Genomic DNA, 24,371 nt, shown 5'->3' with positions numbered 1-24,371 from the left:
TATAGGTGAGTAAAATGAAGATTACTGATGGCGAGGTAAGGAGGAGGGATTTCTTTATTGACAAGTACAGTTTGTTGAAAGTCCATGTTAGGCAGTGACCTGCAAATAGTTTTCATACTGTCACAATGCATGACTCATCTTGTTAAAAAGTGGTTTTAATAATCACTCAGTTGTGACACTGACTTTCCAAATCTTGCCACTGACTTTTAGTGCAATACATTGTAAGAAATTCCAGATGGATTTGAGAGATGACACCAACATCTTCAGTTGCACTTGTTAAAGATTCTGACCAGCTGAAAGCACAAAAATAAGAGATTGTGCTGAACAGTGGGACAAGCTATTACATTTTGATTTAACTGGAGTTTTCTGTACAGTGTTTCCTGAATGTGTGTCATTCATGTGTTCACAATGCAACACAAGGCATGTTGGAAGACTGGAGCACCATGTAGGTGTGAGACCCTAATCAAGTGAAATTCTGGACAGTGCAGATTTTAGTTTTTAAAGCTTACTAGGCAGATATCAATGAATGAGGCCGCAGGTGGTTTTAGGAAACTACAATCCTGAAAAATACAGGTAGACTTGGGTGCTCTTTACATGATCAAGCAGCTCAAATGACAGTATAGGTTTTGGTTAGCCAATGTGCCCTGATGGCTGGAGTTCTGCAAAGAGCTGTGGCAGTCCCTGCGTATTCTTTGTGTAGTGATGGGAAGTTACAAGTCCATTTCTTCATCTTTTAGTATCTACACATGTTCTCAGATTGTACGTGGAATCGGAATCACTGTTCAGTTGGAAGGTAGCAGCCACCCAGCGCATAAATTCTGCAAAACAATACCTTAAAAGTGGATTTGTCCCAGTAATAGGGCTGTGAAGACCTAACCTGGAGGTGCTAAGGCAGACTCAGGCCTGAGAAACGTGCGTGTAGTAACACCTAGCAGCAAGGGCAAGTATTGGTGTTAATGGTAAGCAGACAGTCTATCGGTGTTAAAGGTCTCTCATGGGCAGTGACTTGAGTCCATACACTGTTGAAAAAGAATGGTTTGAGTTAACCTATCTGGGGCTTGAATTTATTGCTCTTAAACCCCAAGAATTTCCTATGCGAAGCTCGAGCAGTCGTGCTAATTGCTCACTGGTACAGGTGTTGGGACCCCTCAGGAAGGAAGGTGTAAAATACTTGCAGTGTGATGTTCTTTTAGGGAGGAAACAGGATTTAGCCCTAGCAACTGTATTTGCATACGTGCATGGATATTTAATTCCCTCTTAGTTAAATATGTATTGTAATGGACACCCGAGTTATAAGGGACATAGATAATGAAAAGTGGAATGAGAAGGAATGGGTGATTTTGAAGAATTTCCCTGGGGGTGCTCAAGGAGAGGTTGGACGTGGTGCTTGGGGACATGGTTTAGTGGGTGACATTGGTGGTAGGGGGATGGTTGGACCAGGTGATTTTGGAGATCTCTTCCAACCTTTACGATTTATGGTTTCACAATGAAGTACTTAATTTTCAGGATCAATTCAGTTTGTTATCCTTCAAACGAGGAAGAGTCACATCACTAAAACCACTTTCTACTTCTTGGCTTTACCACTTGCTGTGAATGCTTTGTAGTACAGGAAGTTGTCAATCATAATGAAAATAATTTTTGCTCTTCAAAACTTTGTAGTATACGGCTGTACATAAACGGCTGTGTGTAAATACAGTCTTTATGTCTATATCCTCCCAGAGATATATAATATCATTAAAAATAGCATGCTCTGAATGGACTTCATGCCTGTTACAAGAGCTGCTTGAGTGATGAGAATGCTTTCTGACAAACTGACATGTTTTGATAGGTGCTGAGGTAATTGTACAGATTTTTTTAATTAAGCAAAAATTGCAAGTGGTGTATTCTACAGAAGGTTAATCCCAATATCAAAGTTTAAATGTTAGTTTAGGCATTGCTAAACATGACCAAGCTCTTCTCTTGTGCGTTTTTTGAAGTGTGATGCGAGTTTGGTTCTGAGGTTGGGCAGCTGTGATGTGGGAATGCAAACCCACTTGTTGCCTGGCAGCCCACAGGAAACATGTCTAAATATTTATTTCTGTGGATCTTTAAAGGAATGAGCTATTAAGCAGCTCTTCCTGTATGTTTTCTTTTGCATTTTAATGTCTCTATTATGTGAGGAATGTTTAATTATTTTAGAGTACTCAAATAATTACTGCTCCAGTAAGCCATTTTTGCTTTTTTCTTAGGCGATTATCAGCTGGCAACTACCAGTGACTTAGACAACTCCGAGTTATCAGTTATTCCTATGTTAAGGCTTATTCATTCAAAAGTTCTTCTGATTAATCATATATTAGTTATGAAACATCTTCTGCCTTTTGAGACCTTAGGAAATAATTGTTGTTCTTATTCCTTTATATGTTTATATCCTTTTTATATGTTTATAGTCTTCAAATCATTGTTTGAAAGACTACTGAGTCATTTAAGTTATTCTGTATTTTAAATCTGATACACCAGATTGTATTTTTAGAGGTTTTTATATTTACTTTAATGCGTCTTTTTGTGTATGTGCTTGTGTGTATGATGTGCTACATCTGTTTATCTATCTATAGATGATACGTGTAGCTTTGCAGGACAAATATAGTGTTAAAACTTTGTTCTCATAGCATTTTTCGTCTTAAGTCAAAGGACATGTGTTATATATAGCAATTGATCTTGACTACAGTCCTCTAAATGTCCTGAAATTAAGTAAGAAATACCTAGCAGTTATTTTGTCCCTTGAAATACACCTATCTGAGGGGCACCAACAGCTTTTCAGGAGCATATTGCTCAAGTCCTCAGCAATTTAGAGCCAAAAGGATGACTAAAAATTATGGTAGGTGTAAGCAACAAGTCATTGTTTAGGTTTATCGGTTAAAAGTATGTAGAAAATAAGTTTAAATCTTGTTTTCATGACTAAATTTAGTCTGAATGTATAGGTCTCTTGGAATTTGCTGGGATTTGAGCGTGTGCTGCAAGTCAAGTCTTTGTGTTTTTTGCTGATGTGTTTAAACTTCAGTGTGTGCTCAGCATTAAGCATGTACTCAGGTTGTAGTTGGGCTTTATAGGTGTTAGGAACTTTTAAAAATCCTTGTTCATGCCCAAACTGTAGTATGTGTTTATGTAGCTACTATAGTGCTTTTACAAAAAGATAACTGTGACTACAGCCACGTTTTTCAAGGGTGATGATGAGGTGTTAATAGTAAATGAAATTATTTTACAGGATACTAAATTTTGCCAGCATGTAAATCTTCCTTTAATGCATTGCAGTCTAGTCGCTGTCTTTGGTGCCATCTAGTGTTTTTTTATTCACACAAACCACTGTTAAAGAGATTTCAAAGGCAAGACGCTATATTTCCTTGTCTTTTTTTTTTTTTTTTTTTTTTTAACATGTCTCCGACCCCTTTCTTTTCCTATGAATCTTAAAAACAGCAGGAAACAATCCACAAATCTTCATCACTTCTCACTTGATTATATTCTAATGTAGGTTCGCGTGTGATATGTAAGCTCATTTTTCCTGAGAATACTTTTCTTGTGTGTTGATGCTATCTTCTATGTAAGAAGCATATTTTTAGAGTCTTGCGTGTTGCTACTGAATTGTTCTTCAATTTGCTCTCCTGGTAATCGAGTCTCCACGATTATGTTTTTGTGCTTTAAGGGTTTGCTTTGTTAATCTTCTAACTTACTATGGTAGATAAGGAGATCCAAAGAATTAGTCCCATAAGGTTGCAGGATATTGGCAATCTTTTACTTATTCTTTCTTTAGGATATAATGTTATTTGGAGTTTCTGTGGCTGATTGTAATCTTGTTAGCATCGCACGAGATGTTAGCTGTCTTGCTTGTGCACACTTCCAGTTGCTGTATACTGGCAAATTAGAAATAAAAGTTTGGTGCTTGTCACTTGTACACAAGAGAATGGCAGACAGTTTAAAACCATAGCTAGCTGTTTCTATTACTTGATTTTTGGATCTGTTTTTGTAAACAGTATGAGAACATGACACTTCAGCTTTTAAGACCTTATATTCTTTCCTCATTAAAATTGATATTATGTTTGTTTTTTATTTAATCAGGGAGTTTACCTGTTTTAATAACAGATCAGAAGTTCTACATCAATATTTATGAACTCTCAAGTATGAATCGTAATTTGTTCAAGGAATCACTTTCATCTGTCATATAAACATTCACTTACATAATTTTATATTAAAAAAAATATCCTGTTACTTTTTCAGGTCCACTCTGCTCTTCTGCAGTATTAGCTAAATCTCACATTTGTGAGAAATACTGGGATGACAAATCTGGAAGCAACTGGGCTTACTCCACAAAATTGATTACTTTTTTGTAGGCACAGGCCCTGAAAAAAAACTTGATATTGCTCTCTTTCAGTATTTCATTCCCGATCTAGAGAAAACGCCGCTGATCAAAATTGTGGTGTGCTTCCGTTTTTGGGGCAACTACTCTGTTAGTACTGAGGTTGGCTTCTGTGGTCCCCAGTCTTTTAGATATTGGATGATAACTGTTCTCTGCTGAGAGATAATAATAAGACAAAGACTTTTGTCACTCTTGGATTGGAAAATAAAATGCTGTTCTTTGAAAAAAATCAGATACTTGATTTGACTCAAGAACTATAAACTCAGTATTTTTAATGAAGCAGAAGGTATGAAAATGGTTCACTTATGAATCCGTTTCATATTTGATCGTATTGCTGGCCATCACTTTTTTCCCCCACTTGTAAAATAAGAATTGAAACTTCAGGAAAATGGTTTTTCATTTCTGCTTTCAACTTTAGTAAGTTTAGTATGCGGATGTTAATACTAGTCGAGCCAACCTCTAAATCAGATGCTACTGTGTTTTAAACTCAGGGATTTGCCTCTATGTTAGAGATGCTTCATTTGTAGCCTTCAGTAGGAGAAGCAGCCTGATGTCATGACTAAGTCAGGCACTGTAGTGCTGTACTGAAAAACACTCATAAACACTTACCTTTGGCACTTTTAAAATGCCACAGAAAAAAAAAAAAAAAAGGAGAATATTGGATGAAAGGACTTCATTTTCCAAAGAAAGTACTTCTCAGGAAAGGTAAAAGATAACTTATAGAAACCAGCGGGGTCAGCAAGAACGTTCAATAAAAGTAGTAAAGAAAATGAAAGTTGCCACCAGGAGGAGCACTACTAAAATATCCTTATTTATTTAAGGGCACAGTCCTCCAGTGCTGTATCTGTAAACTGTCTCTATCTTTGGGAATATCATACTTTTTTAAGGTAGGGTGCTAAAAAGAGTGTTTTAGAACACAGCTTAAAAAATGCAAATGAATTAATATTTTTAGAAATTATAATCTGGAAAAGGATGATTCTTCTGACATTTGAAATTTTATTCACAGATTTAGATCTGTATCCCGGTTTCAGTATGTTATGCAGTCAGCTAGACTCTCTGAATTGAAATTAGATCTATTTTTGTGTCTCAGGGTTGAGACGTAGCAGGGTTCTTTTCAGGAGCTGGTCTGTTGGTATTGCTACTAACTGCAGCTCTCTGGATTTGCTCTGACCAACGATTGGCGAAACAAGCACTCGTGTAACATAGCTGGCTCTTCAAATTACATCTGTACTGCAGGCAAATCCCTGCTATGTTAGAGAATACCAGGAAAGGAAAGGAACTGGTTCAGTAAGAAACAGCAAGTTCGAGAACTGAAGGGTTTGGGGACTAGGGATCTTTTTTCTTTGTGCAGGTCGCTTCATAGTTAAAACATCAAATATATAAAGCAATAGAAAGATGTAAGCAAAAGGGAAAATTAGTGAAACAATTTTCACTACTAAAAATTCACAGAATTATTTACAATCACAGAATTTTAGTAGAATCATTCACAGAATTAGAAGAAACAAGACAAGTCTTGTTTCAACATTACATATTGCAATGAGCTTGTTATTTGTAACTGGTAAATAATAAAGTGTTAGATGATATTTTTTCAAGATGAACTGTGTAGTTAGAATAATTTGCTAATCAGGGATAGAGTTTGTTTAGAATGCAAATTAATTTTTGCCATAGCAGAGGGAATTCATGCACATACAGATCTTTTTTCTGCCTTGTCTAGGAAGGTTATAAAATCAATGAAAGTAGCATTTATACAGAAAATTAAAAAAAAAAAAAAGCATACAGTGTCTTCATGAAGAGGGCTATTATTTCTTGCACTATTAATTATGGAAACACTTACTAAGTTATTTTTACTACTGTCGTTGTTGAGTAATAAAATTTACTTGTAGAAAATATATATAGCCCACCACGTTATTTCTGAAATCCTGTACTGTCATGCATATCCTCAAAATCAAACTTCAGAAGTTTGATTTTACTGGAATTTCCCAGTAGTGTTTTCAAATATTAGTATTCCATATAGATTTTATAATTCATTAACCGTATTGTCATTATTTCTCTGTTTTATGTTCCTGGCACATTACTGTCATTGATTGAAAATACTATTTTATCTCTTCATAATGTTAGCTCTTCCCTCACTCCTACCCTTGGTTATTAAGTATGGGCTTCTTAGACATTTTTCTACACTGTATAAATGGTTTTGCTTGCTCTTTTGAAAGTGTTATTTAAAAGAAAAATAATACTTGAAGTAAGCCAAGCTGATTTTTCCATTCCTAGGGTAGACTTCCAAAACTTTCAGAAGGTTGTTTAATACTTGTTTGAACTGTCATCTGGGTGCTGTGTGATACAAGATGCAGGGCATGGTATTTATTTAGGGGTGATCAGCACAAATCCTTGGTGATGGTCTGCTACAAAACAACCAAATCACGTTCTAAGACATGTGGTACTGATCTTGAATCCCAAAGAAGTATAAGGGGTCTTGAAAACCAGTGAGACGTTCAAAGCTGGGTACTGATGGAAAGTGGGTGTGTGGGACACACTTCTGGTAAATCCATCCTGCCATACGGCTGGCAGAAAGAAGAAAGTTTTTAATTCTTCCTTTATGTATTTTTTTTTTATTTTATGTTTTGTGAAATATTTTTAAGTCTGAAAGTCTAGTAGTACAACTAGGTCATGTGAAGATACAAAAAACAATGAATAAGCATCCAGATTGCTACTTAACTTTTTTTTTTGAAATGCTCTGCTGAATTTTGCCAAACTTTTCTTGCTAGGATGAAGATGAGCTGGACTCGCACACCATGGTGAAGACGAGTTCAGAGAGTGCTGGTACCATGAGGGCTACAAGCACGATGAGTGAAGGTGCTCAGACGATGATTGAACACAACAGTACCATGTTAGAGTCAGACTTGGGGACCATGGTAATAAATAGTGATGATGATGAAGAGGAAGATGGGACCATGAAAAGTATGTTGTTCTTTTACTTACCTATTCTATTAATACTTAATCCTATAAATAATAAATGTTTTCTCATCCAGCATGAGAATGTTGTGTCATCAGTGTCCTTTATGTGTCAAATTCTGTGGTTAAAAACTGGAAAGAGGGGTATTTGGCACTGCTATAGTAGGAGATTCAAAGCATAAACCTAGTTTTGGTGCTTTGCAAGCCTCTCTGGAGGACTCTGAAATTAGCCTTTCATGAATTCTCCTTTCTATTACTTGCCTCTTGCTTTTTGCCTCCTGTCCCACATACATTTGCACCAGTTCCTTGGAGCTAAAGTGAAATGGTGTGATTGTGTGGGAAGCTGCTGCTTCGGTGTCAGTGTTCATGGGAACTCATCATGACTCTCTATGGGTGCAGCAATCACTGCAGATCTTGCTGCAAAGTTTTTTTGTATTTCGTGATTAGCTAGCAGATTTTTCTCTTGGAAGAGAGCATTATTATTTGAATGTTAGTTGAAATTTATTTCAGTAATGCTTGATTTAAAGGAATGATCAAAAAATTACAAAATCTAAATAAAATCTAAATTGACTTCAGCAGCATAACTGATTATATAACAACGAGGAAAAAAGTTTCAAGGTATAAAATTATAAATTACACTGAGATATGCATAATGTGTATTTGTTAAACAGCAAATTTACATGTTTACTTTTTGATGTGTTCATTGTTTGGCTGAAGATTGCTGCAGAATTAGGCCCACTGAATTAAACAGAATTATTTCTTTGAATGGGCAGCATCAATAGGTGAGTCTAACTCTAGATGCCTGATTCCGTGAGGCACAATGTAAGGTGTAATTCCAGGCTATTATTTAAATATGTTTGCTGAATGCAACTATCAGGTTGCATTTCTGTTTGCATGTGTACACCTGCTGAAATTTGACTGGAAAGATGGGTTCCAAGTGCAAATCAGGTCTGTTTTCTTTTTGGTTCAGTCTATAGCAAATGGGCAGGAAAGGGTGATTTATTCATTTATATTTTTCCTTTTTTTTTAGTGTTCTTCACAATAAACATACCTCTTGATTAGTGATTAGTTTAAGTAGGATGATTCACATCATGAAAGCACTCTGTACATGCTTTAATTTGTTTTCATGCTGAAACAGTGTTTGCCTATTAAACTGAGAGGATAATGGAAGGTTAGAATAAGTGATCTTAAACTAACACATTTCAACAAGTTAAGGAAAAGATTAGTGATGCAAAAAGCCCTGAAAATATACTACAAGCAAATTTAGAGTAAAGGATAATAAAATAATTCTTGTGGTGGAAGTTATACCAAACTGATCAAAAAAGTTTCCTTACATATGCACTGAAATCTCTTATGTTTGTTTCTTGTGTTGCTGAAGACACTGTTTTTTTTTTTTTTGTTTTTTTTTTTTTTAAATACTGTCACTTTCAGTTTGAATTGATTCTAGTAGCGATCTGTAATAAGGAATTACCTTTCTATACCTTGGTGTTTTGTCAGTGTAGTTGTTAAAGCTGTTCTTCCCTCTTATCGGACAGAAGAATGCAGTCCCTGGGACGGCAGGCTTCCTCCCCCCATAGCTGACTGTCTTGACACCTGTAACCCCAGCAAAGGAAAGCCAGCACCCTGGAAGCAGCCTGATAGCAGTGATGGTTTCATTTGACTGGCAGGGGACAGGTTTGTGTTCCTGCATTTGTGCAGTGAACTTTACTGTGTTTTGCATTAGGTGCTCACTGCTTAAAAGTTAGAACTAATTCAAGAATGGGGCCTCCACATCTCTCAGCTGAAAATGTAAGTTTTATATATATGTTTACTTCAAATATATGTTTACTTCTGCTGTTCTTCCTTTGGTTTTGTGATTCATGAGTTAGGGGTTAAGCAGGAGCACTAGCAGGTGTCTTAAATAAATGTCACCAGGAATGGATGTACAAATTGTTGGTCTCCTTCAGAGGCAGATGCAGATTTGTGCTCCTTTCTGCTTGAAAAAGACAAGATTTTAGAGACAGGTTGCTGTTTCCAACCTGTATAGGCGAGATGGGCACTTCCTGCATGTTTGCATGACTTGATAGTAATAAATCAGATAGCTTAACCAGGTAGCTTAAAAGTGCTCTCTGATGCTTCTGAACAACACTTGCAAGCAGTATGGAGAAACAAGCTTAGTTAACTAGGGAAGAGGGCTTTTATTTCCTTCCTAGAGACACAAAATATTTATGACAAACATTTTTGTAATGCTCTTGTTTAGTTTCACATTTGTTTCCCTCTGCCTTTTGTTTCCCTGCTCAAGGACAAAATAAGAAACAATAATAAGTTTTTATTTATAAGTGCCCATACTTAGAGGCCTCTGGGAGCCATGACAGAAAATAATTAAAACCATCTATATATTTTTTTTTCACAAATAGTGAATTGTGCCCAAATAAAACTGGGATTTGGAACAAAGAGGGCTGTCATCCCAACCCTACAAACCATACACAGCCCAGCAATAAACCACATTTGTGCTTTCTTGCTTAGTATGGCTGTACATGCTCTGAGCAGAGATTCTGCGGTATGTAACAGGAGGGAAGAAAATGCAGAGCACACATAGGTGGGAGGACAGAGTTCAGTCAGTGTCCTCTGTACGAGGAGGTGGGGGCTTGGGTAGCTCTGAAATGCATACTTCTTAGGAAGGACCCACAGCTGGACTTTCAACTCAAAAGATAAAGAATTTTTTTTCGTAACAACCTATGACCTAGGTCCTGTAACAGCCTTGGCATGGACCAGGCACATGTGCAACCTATAGACTTCAGCAAGAAGCCTACACTTAGTTAGCCTTCAGCTAACACTTCCGAGTGTTAGCTTGCTGGACACACATGTTTATGGGATGGGGCAAAAGAGTCGATGATCAATGTTAAGAAGAGGTGAAAGAAGGGCAGAATAAATACCTACGTTTGCTTGAATGAAGTAAACGTTTTGCAGTGTAGTTCTTGATTTCATTGTATTTTTTCCTTTGAGGATGAGATTTATTTTTCAGACCCTTAACTTGATACCAGTATTGTCAGGGCATTCAATTTTCTTACTCTGGATACAACCCTTTAAATAAGATCTACTTAGATACCTTTTCTAATCAAACAAGTATTACTGATCTTGGTGTCCATTAGTTTTTGTACATTCTGTGATATTTTCCTCTCTTGTTGATCATAAAAATAAATGGAATACTCTTATCAGTGCTTTGTATCTGGAGAAAAAAAAGTGCTGTAATGAAAGTGGTACCTCAAAATTTGAAAGCCATTTGCCCTTTTCCTGTTTATGGACAAGTTCCTTATGGTCCTCTTCATTACATGCTGTCACTGAATTCATACATACCGTAAACGAGTCTCAGAGATTGTTCTTTTCAATCAAGGTTTCTTTGGAAGTTATTTCTGAATTGGGGAGGTTTACTGTTTATGCATTTCTTTCGTAATTTATAAGAATGAATGAATGCTCCATTTATGGTGCTGGTTTGTAATGCATGCTATGTTCTGTAATGCAAAATTTTATCACTTTGAGAAAATCCAGTCATCCAGTGTCAGTATATACCCCTTGTGCATTACTATTGTAATAGAATAGAATAGCTGTGCTAATAGAAGTAAGTAAGGTGTGACTTTTTTCCTGTAGCACTGTTAATTATTCCATGTTGGTTTCCTAAATGTTCACATAAATGGCTTTTAAAATTACCCAGCAACCTAATTCAGACAGTACTTCTCTAATACTTCTCTTCAGCACTTAGCTTCCAATCTCTTGAGACTACATTGCTTCTGTAAAAGAGACTCAGACACAGAGTTCTTTGGATTTTACATCTCTCTTGTAATTTAAAACAATTCTTTAAAATTGTCTTCCCTTTTTGGCAATTAGGATGTCTTAGCTTGAATAGTGTAATTATGAATTTATAGGAACTCAGCAAGGAAACTTAATTATGGGCTGGTTTCAGCAGTGCTTTAGCCTGGGCATTGGTATTTCATTGATGTAGTTTTGTTTAAGCATGCTTACTGTGCTCGTGTTAAGACAGTTTGCTCGATGCCACGTGCAGGTGTACTAATGTTTTTCCCCTGATTGTACAGAAAGGATGTATGGTAGGTGTTCCCAAGCCTTTTCCAAGACTTGAGACCTTGCCTGTGACTGGTGATCAAGTCGTACATTTATGTCACAAGTAGGAGTATGTTTTACAAATGGGATTTATTTATTTTTTTTTTTTGAAAGAAAAATAGTGTTGGCAGTTCTGGTTCAAGAGCTGTTGCAAAATACTGGCTTAACGTGGATTTCTTTGTTTTGCAGAAATAAAGCGTGCCTCAGCTGGAACAGAGTAATGAGTTTATGACAGTAGTGTCATTGAATTTTCATATTATATTTTTGGAAAAATATAAAAAAAAATTGTTAAACTAGTTTTACAAGTCTCATTCGCAGGAAGCAAAGAAATACTTTGTGCAGGAAACTTTTTCTGTAAAAAGCCTCTAAAGTTGAGTTCACAGACTCCTCAAAATTTGAAAGTTTCCTCTGGTTGAAAAATATCAGAATTTTCCACTTAAATGCAAGATGCAATTATTTCTGATAAATAGGTATGTTATGAAACAAAAATCTTGTATGATAGAGTTTTCAATAGTATAATAAAGTTGTATACTTTCATTTTTGCCTCTTGCATATCTGCCCCAAACACTGAATGAGGCCTGGGTTTGAATAAAGATGTGGGTGTGTAAGTCATACTGATACAACAACTGCAAAATCAATAATCAGTAGCTACTTTATTAGGCAGATATCTGTAGTCAAACATTTCCTAGATACGTTTCTAAGTCCTCTGGTAGGTTTCCGCCTGCTCTGGTGTAAGTAAATGGCGGTCAAGTTTCTGCTGATACTTCCTCGTGATTCAGAAACTCTGCGGACTGACCCTGAAGCCTCTGAGGTGGTTGCCTAATGGGCATTCATAAAACGTGCCTGATACGTACTGGCAGAACTGGCCTGCTCATGAAATGCAGACGCAACCTGTTTAGAATATGGCTGAACCATACAACGGCTCGAGTTGGAAGGGACCTTAAAGCCCACCCAGTTCCAGCCCCCTGCCATGGGCAGGGACACCTCCCACCAGCCCAGGCTGCCCAAAGCCCCATCCAGCCTGGCCTTGAGCACCTCCAGGGATGGGGCATCCACAGCTTCTCTGGGCAGCCTGTGCCAGGGCCTCACCACCCGTCTCCCTAACCTGTAATCAAAATCTCTCTTCTTTTAGTTTAAAACCATTTATCTTTATCATGTCATTGACTGAGCAAAAAGTTCCTCCCCATCTTTTTTATAAGCCTCTTTTAAGTATTGAAAACCAGCAATAAGGTCACCCCCGTAAGCCTTTTCTTCTCCAGGCTGAACAGCCCCAGCTCTGTCAGACTTTCTTCACAGGAGAGGTGCTGCAGCCCTCTGAACAACTTTCTGGCCTTCCTCTGGACCCTGCTCTAACAGCCCCACATCCTTCTTGCGCTGGGGGCCCCAGACCTGGACGCAGCGCTCCAGGTGAGGCCTCACAAGGGCAGAGCAGAGGGGGACAATCCCTTCCCTTGACCTGCTGCCTTACTCCTCTTTGATGCAGCCAGGATGCAGTTGGCCTTTGGGGGCTGCAAGCACGCACAGCTGGCTCGTGTCAAGCTTTTTGTCCACCATAATCTCCAAGTCCTTCTCCGCAGGGCCGCTCTCAATGTGTTCTTCAAGTCTGTCCTAATGTCTAGGGATTGCCCCAACCTAGGTGCAGCGCCGTGCATGTGGCTTGTTGAACCTCAAGAGGTTCACATGTGCCCACTTTGTCTCACGCTCATAGTGACAAAGCAATGTATTCAGAGGAAATAAAGATACTGACAGGAGCTTCGCAGAAGCACTGCAGCTAGGAGAGCCTCTCTCCTGACTTCACAGAAGGGGCAGCAGCTGAAAATGTAAGTCAGCTGAGCGGCAGAGGGGGATCCCCAGGATGGGGAAGGATGGAGGAAGATTGTGGCTTTTGGCAAAAGGAGGAAAGCTTTGCTCTGTAGCTTTACAGCTGCAGAAGAGGTCCAGTGCCCTGGTGGTAATGGAGTGAGGGAAGGCCTTACCTGGAGAAACCTTCGAGGCTTCCATTAGCAAAATGTAGACGAACTCCCCTTTGTGTTGAGATAAAACCCCCAGAATGCCAGAATGAGGATGTGGTTGATGTGTTTGAGGGCAGGGTTGCTATCCAGACAGACCTAGACAGGCTGGAAGAATGGACTGACACGAACCCAAGGAAGGAACCTGAGGAAGTTCACCAAGGACAAGGGCGAAGTCCTGCACCCGAGAAGGAAGAACCCCAGTAATGCTACGGCCTGGGGAACTTGGCTGAAAAGGTCCTGGGGGTCTTTGTGGGCATGAGCCAGCAGTGCACTGGAGGAGTACAGGTGGCCAGGAGCACCTGGGCTGTATGAGAGCAGGGCTGGCATATCAAGCAAAGTGGTTGTCCTTTGTTCAGCACTTGTGAGGCCACATCTAGAGTAGCGTCCAGTTTTGACTCCCTGAAACTGGAAAAACATCAATTGAAGGAGTTCAGTGCAGGATTACCTAAATATCTGGGGCTGGAGAATGTCGGCTTCAGGGGACCTAAAAGCAGCCTTTCAGTATCTGTGAGAAGGTTGTGAAGCTGGGCTGTTTGCTGGTGCATAGCAGGACAAGTCAGAAAATTATAAATTGAAACAAAAGAGGTTCTAACTTGATACCAAGATAAATTATTTCCTCATGAGGGTAGCTCAGTGTTTGAACAGGGTGACCAGAGGAGCTGTTCAATGTCCAGTTGTGCAGAGGTATAGTGATAATATTGTCGTTCCTTCCAACCCGATTTATTTTTTTATTGTTGCCCTAAAACCTCTTAACTACATTTTATAGATAATATAAGCATGTACTTTAACACTTTGTGTTTTTTAATAGTTCAGGCTCTACCTATACATTCTGTACAAATCTCTTCTTTGCACAGATTTTCCTCATAGAAAGGAATAATAGAAGTTTATTGAAGGACTTCTAAAAGGATTTTAAATCAATTTAACACTAATATTTTACTGTTGGAAATGCATCACTATGAAGGCATTTTTCTTTATCATAGAATCACAGAATGGTTTGGATTGGAAGGGGCCTTGAAGATCATCATTTATAGATAACGTAAATTGAATTTGATCAAAATATACGTTAGAATGGAACGTGTATTCTTTCTTATTTTGAAATGTCTATTTAGAATTAATTTTCTCTGTTACAGTTCTTTTAATTACGGTATTTTATGAAAAAAAGGTAACAGAGCTGGTGTTGTGTTACATAAGTCATTGCCACATTTGTTTTATCCAACATATGTTTTGGGGGAAATCTTGTTATACTGTCTTTGGGGACAGCCAAATTCATTGTGTTCCTATCAGTGGTATCACAGAGGTAGAAGACATTTTTCCAGCGTCTGTGGTAGTCGCTGCATTCCATGACTTGCAAGCAGTTTCGCAGTATACAGCCTATGTTGCTTTACTGTGGCATAAGGAATCTGAGTCTTCTGTAAAGTCAACACAAAAGAGCCTTTGGTGGGTCTTTAAACAAGTAGCTGCCAACCTGTCCTATTTTCCATGAAATGCTAACTAAACATGTTCAGGTTGGGTTAGCTGCACATCAAAAGGAGTCACTCCTTGCTTTGAATTACTTGTAACAATAAAATAAAACCTTAATCTTAAAATAAATTTATATTTTTTTCCTCCCACTGGAAAAAAAAAAACAAACTTTGAAACACCTCATTTTTCAGGAGTAATATTTCGGGTTTTGCATGGGAGTTTTTGTATTTGCAGTGGATGAAAGCAGCTTTTGTTCCATTAAGTAGGTTAACTAATTGAGTACTAAAGTAGAATCAGAAGCAAGTCCTAAATTCTTTTTTGTCAAGTAAAACAAGTCCTGAAAGTGTAAATTAAATATGCTTTGTTCATTTCAGGGAAATTTAATTTTCTAATCCTGCTGACCCACTTTCCTTAGTATGCGTTTGATAACAAGGAAATTGGAGGGGTTTTTGTTGTTGTTGTTGTTCTTTTACATATGTAGGCATTCTTCTGTTGCATAGGTAGCGAATATAGTTATAACTAGCTCTAAAACGTAATGCTTGGAACTATTTAGTATTTTCTGTTACATGAGAGGAGGGAGACTGTCCTGTAATGGGCAACATAGTGGTAGTTCACCATTTCTTATAGAGACATTGCTAATCCTGTTTATATGTATGTCTCAAGGATGAAACTTGAGTGCAGCAGTCTGAGCAGGAGAAAAAAATTGGATGTGAAAGGTCATCAGCGTGGTGTCCTATCTCTTTCATACAAATAGTTTCATGGGTTTTGTGCAGTCGTCAGCAAGAAATAAAAAATAATAATAATGAAAAAGATTATTTTATTATTAAAACAATGCATTGTGTTCTGTTTTTACCCTCTTCTTCCCCTGCATACTACTACCTTCTCTTGGATAAGTTTTCTGAACTTATGCTTTGTTGAAGTGTAAGTTCTTCTATTTTCACTCTTCAGTGCTTATTTCTGTGTTGTGTGGCATTGCTGCTGCTTCCTTTTCATCCCTTCTGCTGCTCCATACTCAAGCGATCAAGAAATGCCTAGGATATCTGCTGTGTGGTCTGCTAAATTCAACCTGGAGTTTAGTTCCCTGAATATTTCTGTATGGTCAACAGTTGTCATTAAATAAATGATAGACCAGTGAGATAATTAAGATCTGGGATTAGAAAATAATATGACTACAATGGAAGGAAAAACTGTTTAAAAAAATGAGGGAAGAAGGTCTGTATGAAAACATGGCAGAATGAATGGGGGAATCGTCATGAAGCATAAGAGAAGTAAATGGACTCCTGTACAGTAAAACTTAGATTAATGATAAAGGCAGACAAACACATTCAGAAACCCAGGAGAAATTGTACTCATACAGAATGATATAGAAAAAAGAAGAAGGAAAAGAATAAATAAATCAACATGCTATAAAAGAGGGTAGTGCAGAAATTTTAATTAAAAAAAAAAGATATGTATTAATCAGGCAGAAAAAATAGAACAAATAAAAAAAAGCTCAGGACAGAGAATAGGGTCATCATAGGAATAGATGATGAAATAAGAGGTGAAAGGAATAATAATAATAAGTATAAAACAACTAATGAATTAATAAAAGCAAACATAAGGCCAGATGTGGAGATAGCAAGGTCTAGTGATCATGAAACAGGCTCAAAAAGATATTTCCAGTGTCTTTCACTTTTTAAAATAAGTGGTTTCTATAAAAGAAATCCTAATTCTTTTATTATATTTATAATTGAAAATTTTTGTAAATATTTATAATTGCAGTCCTACCTGCAATTTTTTTTCAGCTGGTTATTTGTATTTCTCATCCTGTTTCATATTTTACTTGGAGAAATGTGTTTCATTTCTCTGTGGGATGTGTTACACTGTAAGCAAATGTGTGTTTCATGAAGCATAATGCTATGCAGAATATAGGCTCTGAGGAGACAGCTATGGAGAACTATTAAAACATTTTATTTATTGTTCTGTTTAGTAATTAACTTGTTGTGAAATAAAAGCAAATTTCAGTCATTCAGGGTTGTAGATATTTTCTTAAAATTTAGTTCCATGAAAAGGATATTAGAATGGGAGTTTGCACTGATCTTGATCTGATTCGTAAAGCTCTTGCAGCTGCATAAATGATGACAAAAATCCCCCAGGATTTCCACTCCATGGAGATGGGCGCTTTGCAGCCATCTGTAGAGTGTGATCCCATAATACGCTGAGAATCCTGAACTGGCAGTGAATTTGATGGAGTAGCATTTAGACATGCCTTGCATGTTTAGTGTTTTTTTTTCCCCTCAAGTTCTAAATAACTTTTTAAGTCATACCTTGCGTGAAACTACTGGAACTTTGTTGCTTTCCTCCATGTGTATGAGGACCAGGCCTTAAAGTTAAGGGCATTCAGCACCCAAAGGGATGCTTAGCACCTTGTGTTATTCAGTTTCTATAACAACAAATAGATATCGCATGAAGTAACTTCTAATATTATTCGTGTGCAACTCTGAAATGTGTTGAACATTTCTCCACATTGTATCTTGCTACAAAATTATCATTCTTCGGCTATGAGCTTTTATGCAAAAGATCCTCAGGGGACAAATGGAGGCATGCACCACATACGGATGACTGTATTAGGTTCTGCAAACTTGTAGAGAATTAAAAAATTGAGCTTATTTTACAGTGCAGTAAATCTTACATCTTTAATTTTTTTCTTTTCTTTTTTTTTTTTTTTTCCCTTTCAACTAAGGAAATGCTACTTCACCGCAAGTTCAAAGACCTTCTTTCATGGACTACTTTGATAAACAAGATTCCAAGAATAAAAGCCCTGAAAATTGTAATCAGAACATGCACGAACCTTATCACATATCCAAAAATGTTTTCCCTGATAACTGGAAAGTCCCTCAAGATGGAGACTTTGATTTTGTAAGTACATTTTTATACTTTCACATGTGCTGTTTGTTTTATATTTGCCAAAATAGTTAATTCCATTCTAAAATTGTGTTAATTACAAGCAAAATAAGTAATCTTTCAAGAATAGTACCCAATTACCTAATCTTAATGTCTCATACTGGCTGTGAAATAAGTTCATTTGCTTTATGCAGGACCTTTTTAATAAGGGGTGCCATGTGACATTATAAATATACTTCTTTCTAACTACAGGTTTTTTTAAAAAGTATTTTTGGTTCTTTATAACTTATGTTCCAAGAACTTTCACATTTGACCCACGTCCATTAAAGAAAAATTGCTACAGGTGTGTAATATTGTCATGTTTAGTGAGTATCCCAGTGAGATGATAAACGTTTTAAATGGGATGGAGACATCTAATCAATATCCTTGGAGATGGTTAAGATCACTTAACAACCTGGCTTGTGCAAAACAGTGATATTATTCCAAGAGCATGTATCTCTCTATGTAGAATTATTATATCTAACACCAGTCTATCTGTTTAGAATGGTTTTTTCCCCTCCAGAATATGTGTAGTTTGTTTCTTTTTGCCTACATTGCAAGTTATAGCAGGGGCATAAAAAAAAAATTCTAAGCTTTAATATGTGTATATTAATTTTAGGATGCTCTCAAAGTGGCATAAATATCTCTTGTTAAGAAACTTGCAGATAATTACACCTGGTTTTTACTCTTGCCATTTTTTTAACATTATTGAATGAAAGAATTTAGTTTATCTGCTGTAGCTTAAACATGTTCCTCACTGCAGTGCAGTAGCTAAATATGATCACATGGCACCTTTTTGAAAGTACACTTGGGATTTGGAGAAAAACATTGTGTTTAATTTTAGGTGACAGCTGTAGGTGTGGGATTTTTTTTTTCCAGTTTTCACTTACTGCATTTCTACATAAAGCTGACTCTTAAATTTTAAGCTGCTGGAGTAAAGCCAGTTTAACAGCACAGTACAAGCTGTTGCTGACAGAGTTTTGATTAAGCTGGATTTTAGTTTGGGTATTTTTTTTAGGCCTTTTTTTTTGACCATTAGATGTAGTAGTCATCCTGATAATTGACTAACAAAATAATTACTTGCATTATTCATTGGAAAATAACCGGCTGTTCGTTAAGTGGGTTTGTTATAGTAGCAATAAAATTGCCCTTAAAATGATTGAAAATTCATTCTATCTTTTCCATCACTTGCTAAGAAATGCAAGCAAAAATGTTTCTTTTTTTGTAAATGCTAAAGATCCTGATTCTGTAAGTGCTTATTCATGAATACTTTGCACATGAATAATCCTGTGGAGCTTGTTGATACTGCTTGTACATGTGAGTTTTCCTCCTGAAGTAAGAGTTTGTCCTAGAACCAAAGCTGGGGGAGGTCTGATCTTCAGAAGCAACGATGCTGTTGTGTGGTAGGCGAACCTTGCTGGTCGTGTTAGTGTGACTGGCATGTGCAAGGCTTTAGAAGCTACACGATGTACAGTTTGTCCTCGAGTTCCTAAAAAGGCAGGCAATGCTGTAAGATTTGTTGCTACAAATGATTCTGATCAAAGAACAATTAGGATTTTAAAAAATGAATAGCTATTCACGTGGGCAATGTACGTTACTTAGTTTTGGGGGAGATTTGGTTTTAAGCACAACAAAAGCCAAATATTTTGATGGGTAAACCAGCCTAAGAAAGAGTTTAGGAAAAACTTACCAATAATGGATGCACTGTTCAGAGTAGCCGACTAAAGGAATACATTTCTCAGAAGCATCTGGTAGCAGCTGATGTGATGCAGGATACTGGTTTTAACAGCCTGCTGGTTTGAACCATAGGCAATTATTATTTATTTATACATTTTAGAAGGACTTCCCTTTATCTTCTAGACAGTGAGTGGCAATATTGGTAAGTGGCCTGCGAGAGAATTTCTGAAAGGCCAAGTCAGTGGGCAGCATGCATAATATATTGTCTACTTCTTATAAGATCATCATGAATGTTTTAAGTTGCTGACATGAAGTCTTTAAACAATTCTTTAAAGGGATAAATAATGAAAACTTTTTGTACTAAATCATTCTGTTCTATTTTGGTTGGAGCTGGCTTTAATGGGATCTAGAAAGGGATCCTGACATTAAATGCTGACAGTCATCATTTTATTTAAAGGTATTAACACAATGGAATGAAGGTATAAATGAATAAAATCTAACTTACTGGTAGTATACTCTCATTGTACTCTATCTTTCTGTATAGAAGGGGGTTGTCTGTAAGTTGGAGGTAACCAAACTTGTTTGCTGAATGTACCGTTATCCACTGAAAGCTTTCTTAACCATATACCCTTGTAAGCCACACATCGCGTGCCAGAGCTGGCAGCCAGCAAGCACTTCACTTGAGAGCCTGGAGTGAGACAGTGCCATGCTGAGAAGAGGTATTTGAGTGTATCACATAGAAAGACTTTGAAGCTTATTAGTGGATAGGTCTCTTACAGCATAAAATGGAGAAGAAAAATAATACAGAGAGACTGGTAGCTGGGAGAAGGTAACAGGGTGAAGAAATGATCCTTATCATTCCTTGCAAATAATCAGTTTGCTTCTTTCTGTGTATAAACCTGCAGAACTGGGAGACAATTCTTCTGGGCAAACAGTAGGTTTGCTCTAGGTCTCAGTGATACTTTATCCTATTAGAATTACTAGTATATTCTACTGTTTTATTAAAACAATAAACGGTTATTTAATTTTGCTAAAACAGACATACAATGCAGAAATGGCAGTTAGCCTTACGCACTTGCTAATGTTTTTAGATAATGTAAATAAATGATACAGGAAATTCTTCTTGTAAAGTAGATAAATGAATGTATAAAATGATGCAAAATTAATTTAGCACTGAGTCTGGTTTGAAAGTTTTTGTGTGCGTGGTTTTCTGTTCTAACGTAAATGTTTTAAGCACTACTTGCCAATGAAAACAGGAGACTTTTCCAAGAAAATAAGATGCTCTGGTCACCAATCTGAGCTTTAAAAAAAAATAAAGCTAGCAGCATTTTTTTCTTCTGAAAGTACGTATTTACACTTTGTTTTTCACTGTTTCAAGTCCATCTGCTTTGAAAATCAAAAGCTGCTCTTGCTATTTTTTAACTGATACGCCATATGGAAGTTCGAGATCCCTCTCTCTCCTGTTGACTGTTGGTCCTGATGGCCCTCGGTTTCTTGATCAGTCCGTGCTAGTTACTGAAGTCATTTTCCGTGAATTGATAAGAAAAAGTTGCCACTGCAGACCTTCAAGTTTTGTTTCAAGTACTGAATCAGGTACATTATAAAATAACTTCTAACTATGCTTAATTCTGAAACTGTACAGTCACCTGGAATATTAGGTTCTTCCAAATACACCCCGTTGTGTATGCTTCAGGACATGGATGTTGTTTTCCATGAACAACAGGTGGGGTTTGGTGTTGGTGTTGTTTACTACATTTCTTTTTGCTTTAAAAAAAAAAAAAAAAAAAAAAAAAAGCATTATTCAGCATTGTCTTTTCTGTGACCAGGAATTTGTATAGGGTTGTAGGGTTGGATTTTTGAATCATGGCGTTCAGTTATTGTATGGTCTACATTTGGTGTCTCAGTGTAAATTCTGAAAACCTCAAAATATGTCTCTTTGATGACAGCGAATCTCAGGTCAATGCATTTCTGTTGAAATACTTGTACGTATCACTTCAGCATTTAGAAAAGGGGAGTGCTCAAGGTATAAATCAAGCTATAAATCTTACAAAAAGGGACTAGTGCTTGTTGAAACATCAGGCTTTATTAAAATTTGAATATATACTTCATGCTCAAACATCACTGGGTTTTAGTTTTCAGTGATTACTTCTGACTATAGGCATTCATTTTATTTACATGCTCCCTTATTTTTGAGGCATGCAGCAAATGACAAAAATAAAGCAGTATTTTAAACCCTAATCTGCTTATTTTTTTTGGGGGGGGGGGGTTAAGTGATTTTTTGCTGTGATTTTACTCACAGCAAACCTTGATGTCAACAATATACTACTCCTTGTGAGGAGAAGTGGCATAACGTCTCTGAAGAAGTACTAATGATATTCACAGAAATGTTAATGATGTATGATATAAGCAGCTTTTCATAATGAGGCTTAATTATTTAACGGGCCTACTTCTAGTCATTTTGCCTCACAGCTCACAAGACAGTTGTTTGGAACAGCATACCAACCTAGACTGAATGATGTGGTGCTTGTTCTGACTGCCTAAGTGACCAGTCCTTTTAGGAACAGATGTTTTTATTATAGGTGTTGGGCATTTGAATAACCCTATTGCTATTATGATGGTAGTTTTCCATCAGATATGTTGATGCTGGAGAGAAGGGTGTATTAAATGAGCAGTATAACTAAGGTGTCTTGGAAGCAGCTTGCTCAGATTTATCCTTTTGCTTTTCTCAGTTCAAGATGTTGTGGTGTTTTGTATATAGCTATTGTCATTTTTTTAATGTGCCTTATATGAAAGTTTTCACCAAAAAATACAGTGAACTTTTAATTAGCAAAAATATATTTGCAACTTCCATCATTTGGGGAAAAACAGTTAAAATTTAGCTTGCAAGAATAATCTTCTATATTTATGTTTTGTAAATTGACATGCTTTTTACATTTTTACTGTATCATAACATCTAACCTGTCATGAAGATATGAAATTGCTGTGTAAAACCTCCTGATGTGTGTTAGTGTGGGACAGAATGTTAGCAAAGGATTTACATGCATTACAATGAAGTGATATCTAATTGATGGTAACCTGTGTGTGGACACTACTTAGAATGAGGTGCAAAACTTAATTTGCACCAATTCAATGTATAATTTCATTTGGATTGAGAAAAATACTTACTTTTTATTTTTAAAATGTTGATGATAAAATGTTAAAAGGCAAATCTATTTACTATAGCAATGCTAGGGTAATGATTTCTGTCGTTAGTAGAATTATTTCCAAACAGGAATGGTATCCAGATTGTTAAATATTAAACAGTGAACATGTAGATCATGTTTTCCAGTAACTACAGTATCGTGTTTAAGTAGATGCATTTTGGGTGACTTAAAGATTCTGGAACGGCAACAAAAATTTGAAAAGCCATCTGTTACCCTAGGCAGAATATTTCCCTGAGTCTTAACCAGATGAAATTCTTCAGAGTATAATCATTGTGAAATAATAATATTGCAAATACTGAGTATTTTAGTTATCATTTACAAATGTACAATGTGACAAATTATTCACTAAAAATTCAATACTGTAAAATACTTGAAAGCTGTACAAAATATAATGAAAACTTTATTAATGAAGCCAGGCAGATCTTGCCTAGCCTGATCTTCATTGGAAATGCTCCTTTATCCAAAATCTTGGCTGTATTTAGTCTGATTTTATTTAAGCAGCAGATGAGTTTGTTGATACAGTCTTCTTTCTAATTAGTGTGAGTGAATGTAATTCATTTAATTTCAACCATTTCAGAACCTTCTCGAAGTCATATGAAAAATTTAAATGAAGTATTAACATAGATTCATTCTGCTTTATTTTTACTTAGTTGTATATCATGAAGCATTTCCAGATGCTGACAGGAAGAACATCAGAAAATAGAGATATCTGTGTCGTGTTTTCTTAACTGAGGAAATAAGAAACTTAGGTTTCTGGGTTCATGTGGTGTGTATGCAGATGAGATAAGTAGAAGACTACTTACAGTGTCATATTGTTAACAAAATAATTATGAATTGGTGTCAGCAATTAGTCTGTGTGCAGAATTTCATTCACTTCTGGTCAGAGACACCTCAAAGATGAGACTGTGAAATGAGTATAATGAATATAAAGCGCTTTATCGAGATCATTGTGTGAGGACAGTGTGAACTTCAGCAGTGGAGATTTTCTGCTTCTTGTGTGTTGAGTGGTGATTTGAAATAATAAAAGGTGTGGGGGTAATTGAGTGGGAGTGCTGTTGGTGCTAGGAGTTCAGCGTGGACAGCTTGCAAGCCACGGCCGTGGTTTATTCGGCTGTGCGGGCGAGCAGTAGGGGAGGTTGTGCTGGCCTGATATGTAAACTAAAAATGTATTGTTTTTTTTCCCCCCTTAGGCAAAGAGAACAGACCGACCTATTAAACTTTTAATTTTTGTTTTTTAATTCTGCAAGTCAAATACCGACTGATTTAGTTAAATCCTGTTTATATATTCTAACAACAGAAAGGGAATTATTATTAGAAGAAAGTGGGGGAGAATAGTACATGAGCAAAGTGTTTCTCTGAGTGATATTGAATACACGATCTTTTCTCTTTGAAAATGCTCCTAATTATTCTAGATGTAAATAATGGAAAATCAAGCCTAATAATTTGGTCTTACACATGAATGAATTATTTAGGCTGTAAACAGAACCCATCCTTTCTGTTTGTCTTAACTTCTAGCATTATTTTAAAGTTGCTACTTTGATCACTAAATCATTCATGCCAAAGTGCTGGCACTGTACTTCTGCAGTTTTAGGAGGTGAATGTGAATTTTGTATCCTAAAAGTGAACAGAAGACACCTCTCTGGAACAAAAAGCTTGTTGGCATTC

The 24,371-nt window shown here is 36.7% G+C and overlaps 1 protein-coding gene across 1 annotated transcript in view; it reads left to right on the top strand.

The window, feature by feature from the left end:
* STK3 (serine/threonine kinase 3) overlaps positions 1-24,371 on the top strand; it is a 136,935-nt gene that overhangs the window by 68,427 nt on the left and 44,137 nt on the right. Inside the window, exons 9-10 of the mRNA XM_084281307.1 lie at positions 7,150-7,342; positions 17,627-17,802. Of these exons, the coding sequence (XP_084137433.1) occupies positions 7,150-7,342; positions 17,627-17,802 (369 nt within the window). The remainder of the gene's footprint in view (positions 1-7,149; positions 7,343-17,626; positions 17,803-24,371) is intronic.

This window comes from Netta rufina, assembly GCF_964035555.1.
Source record: "Netta rufina genome assembly, chromosome: 2".
Lineage (NCBI taxonomy): Eukaryota > Metazoa > Chordata > Aves > Anseriformes > Anatidae > Netta > Netta rufina.
This window is presented reverse-complemented; position numbering and strand designations above follow the sequence as displayed.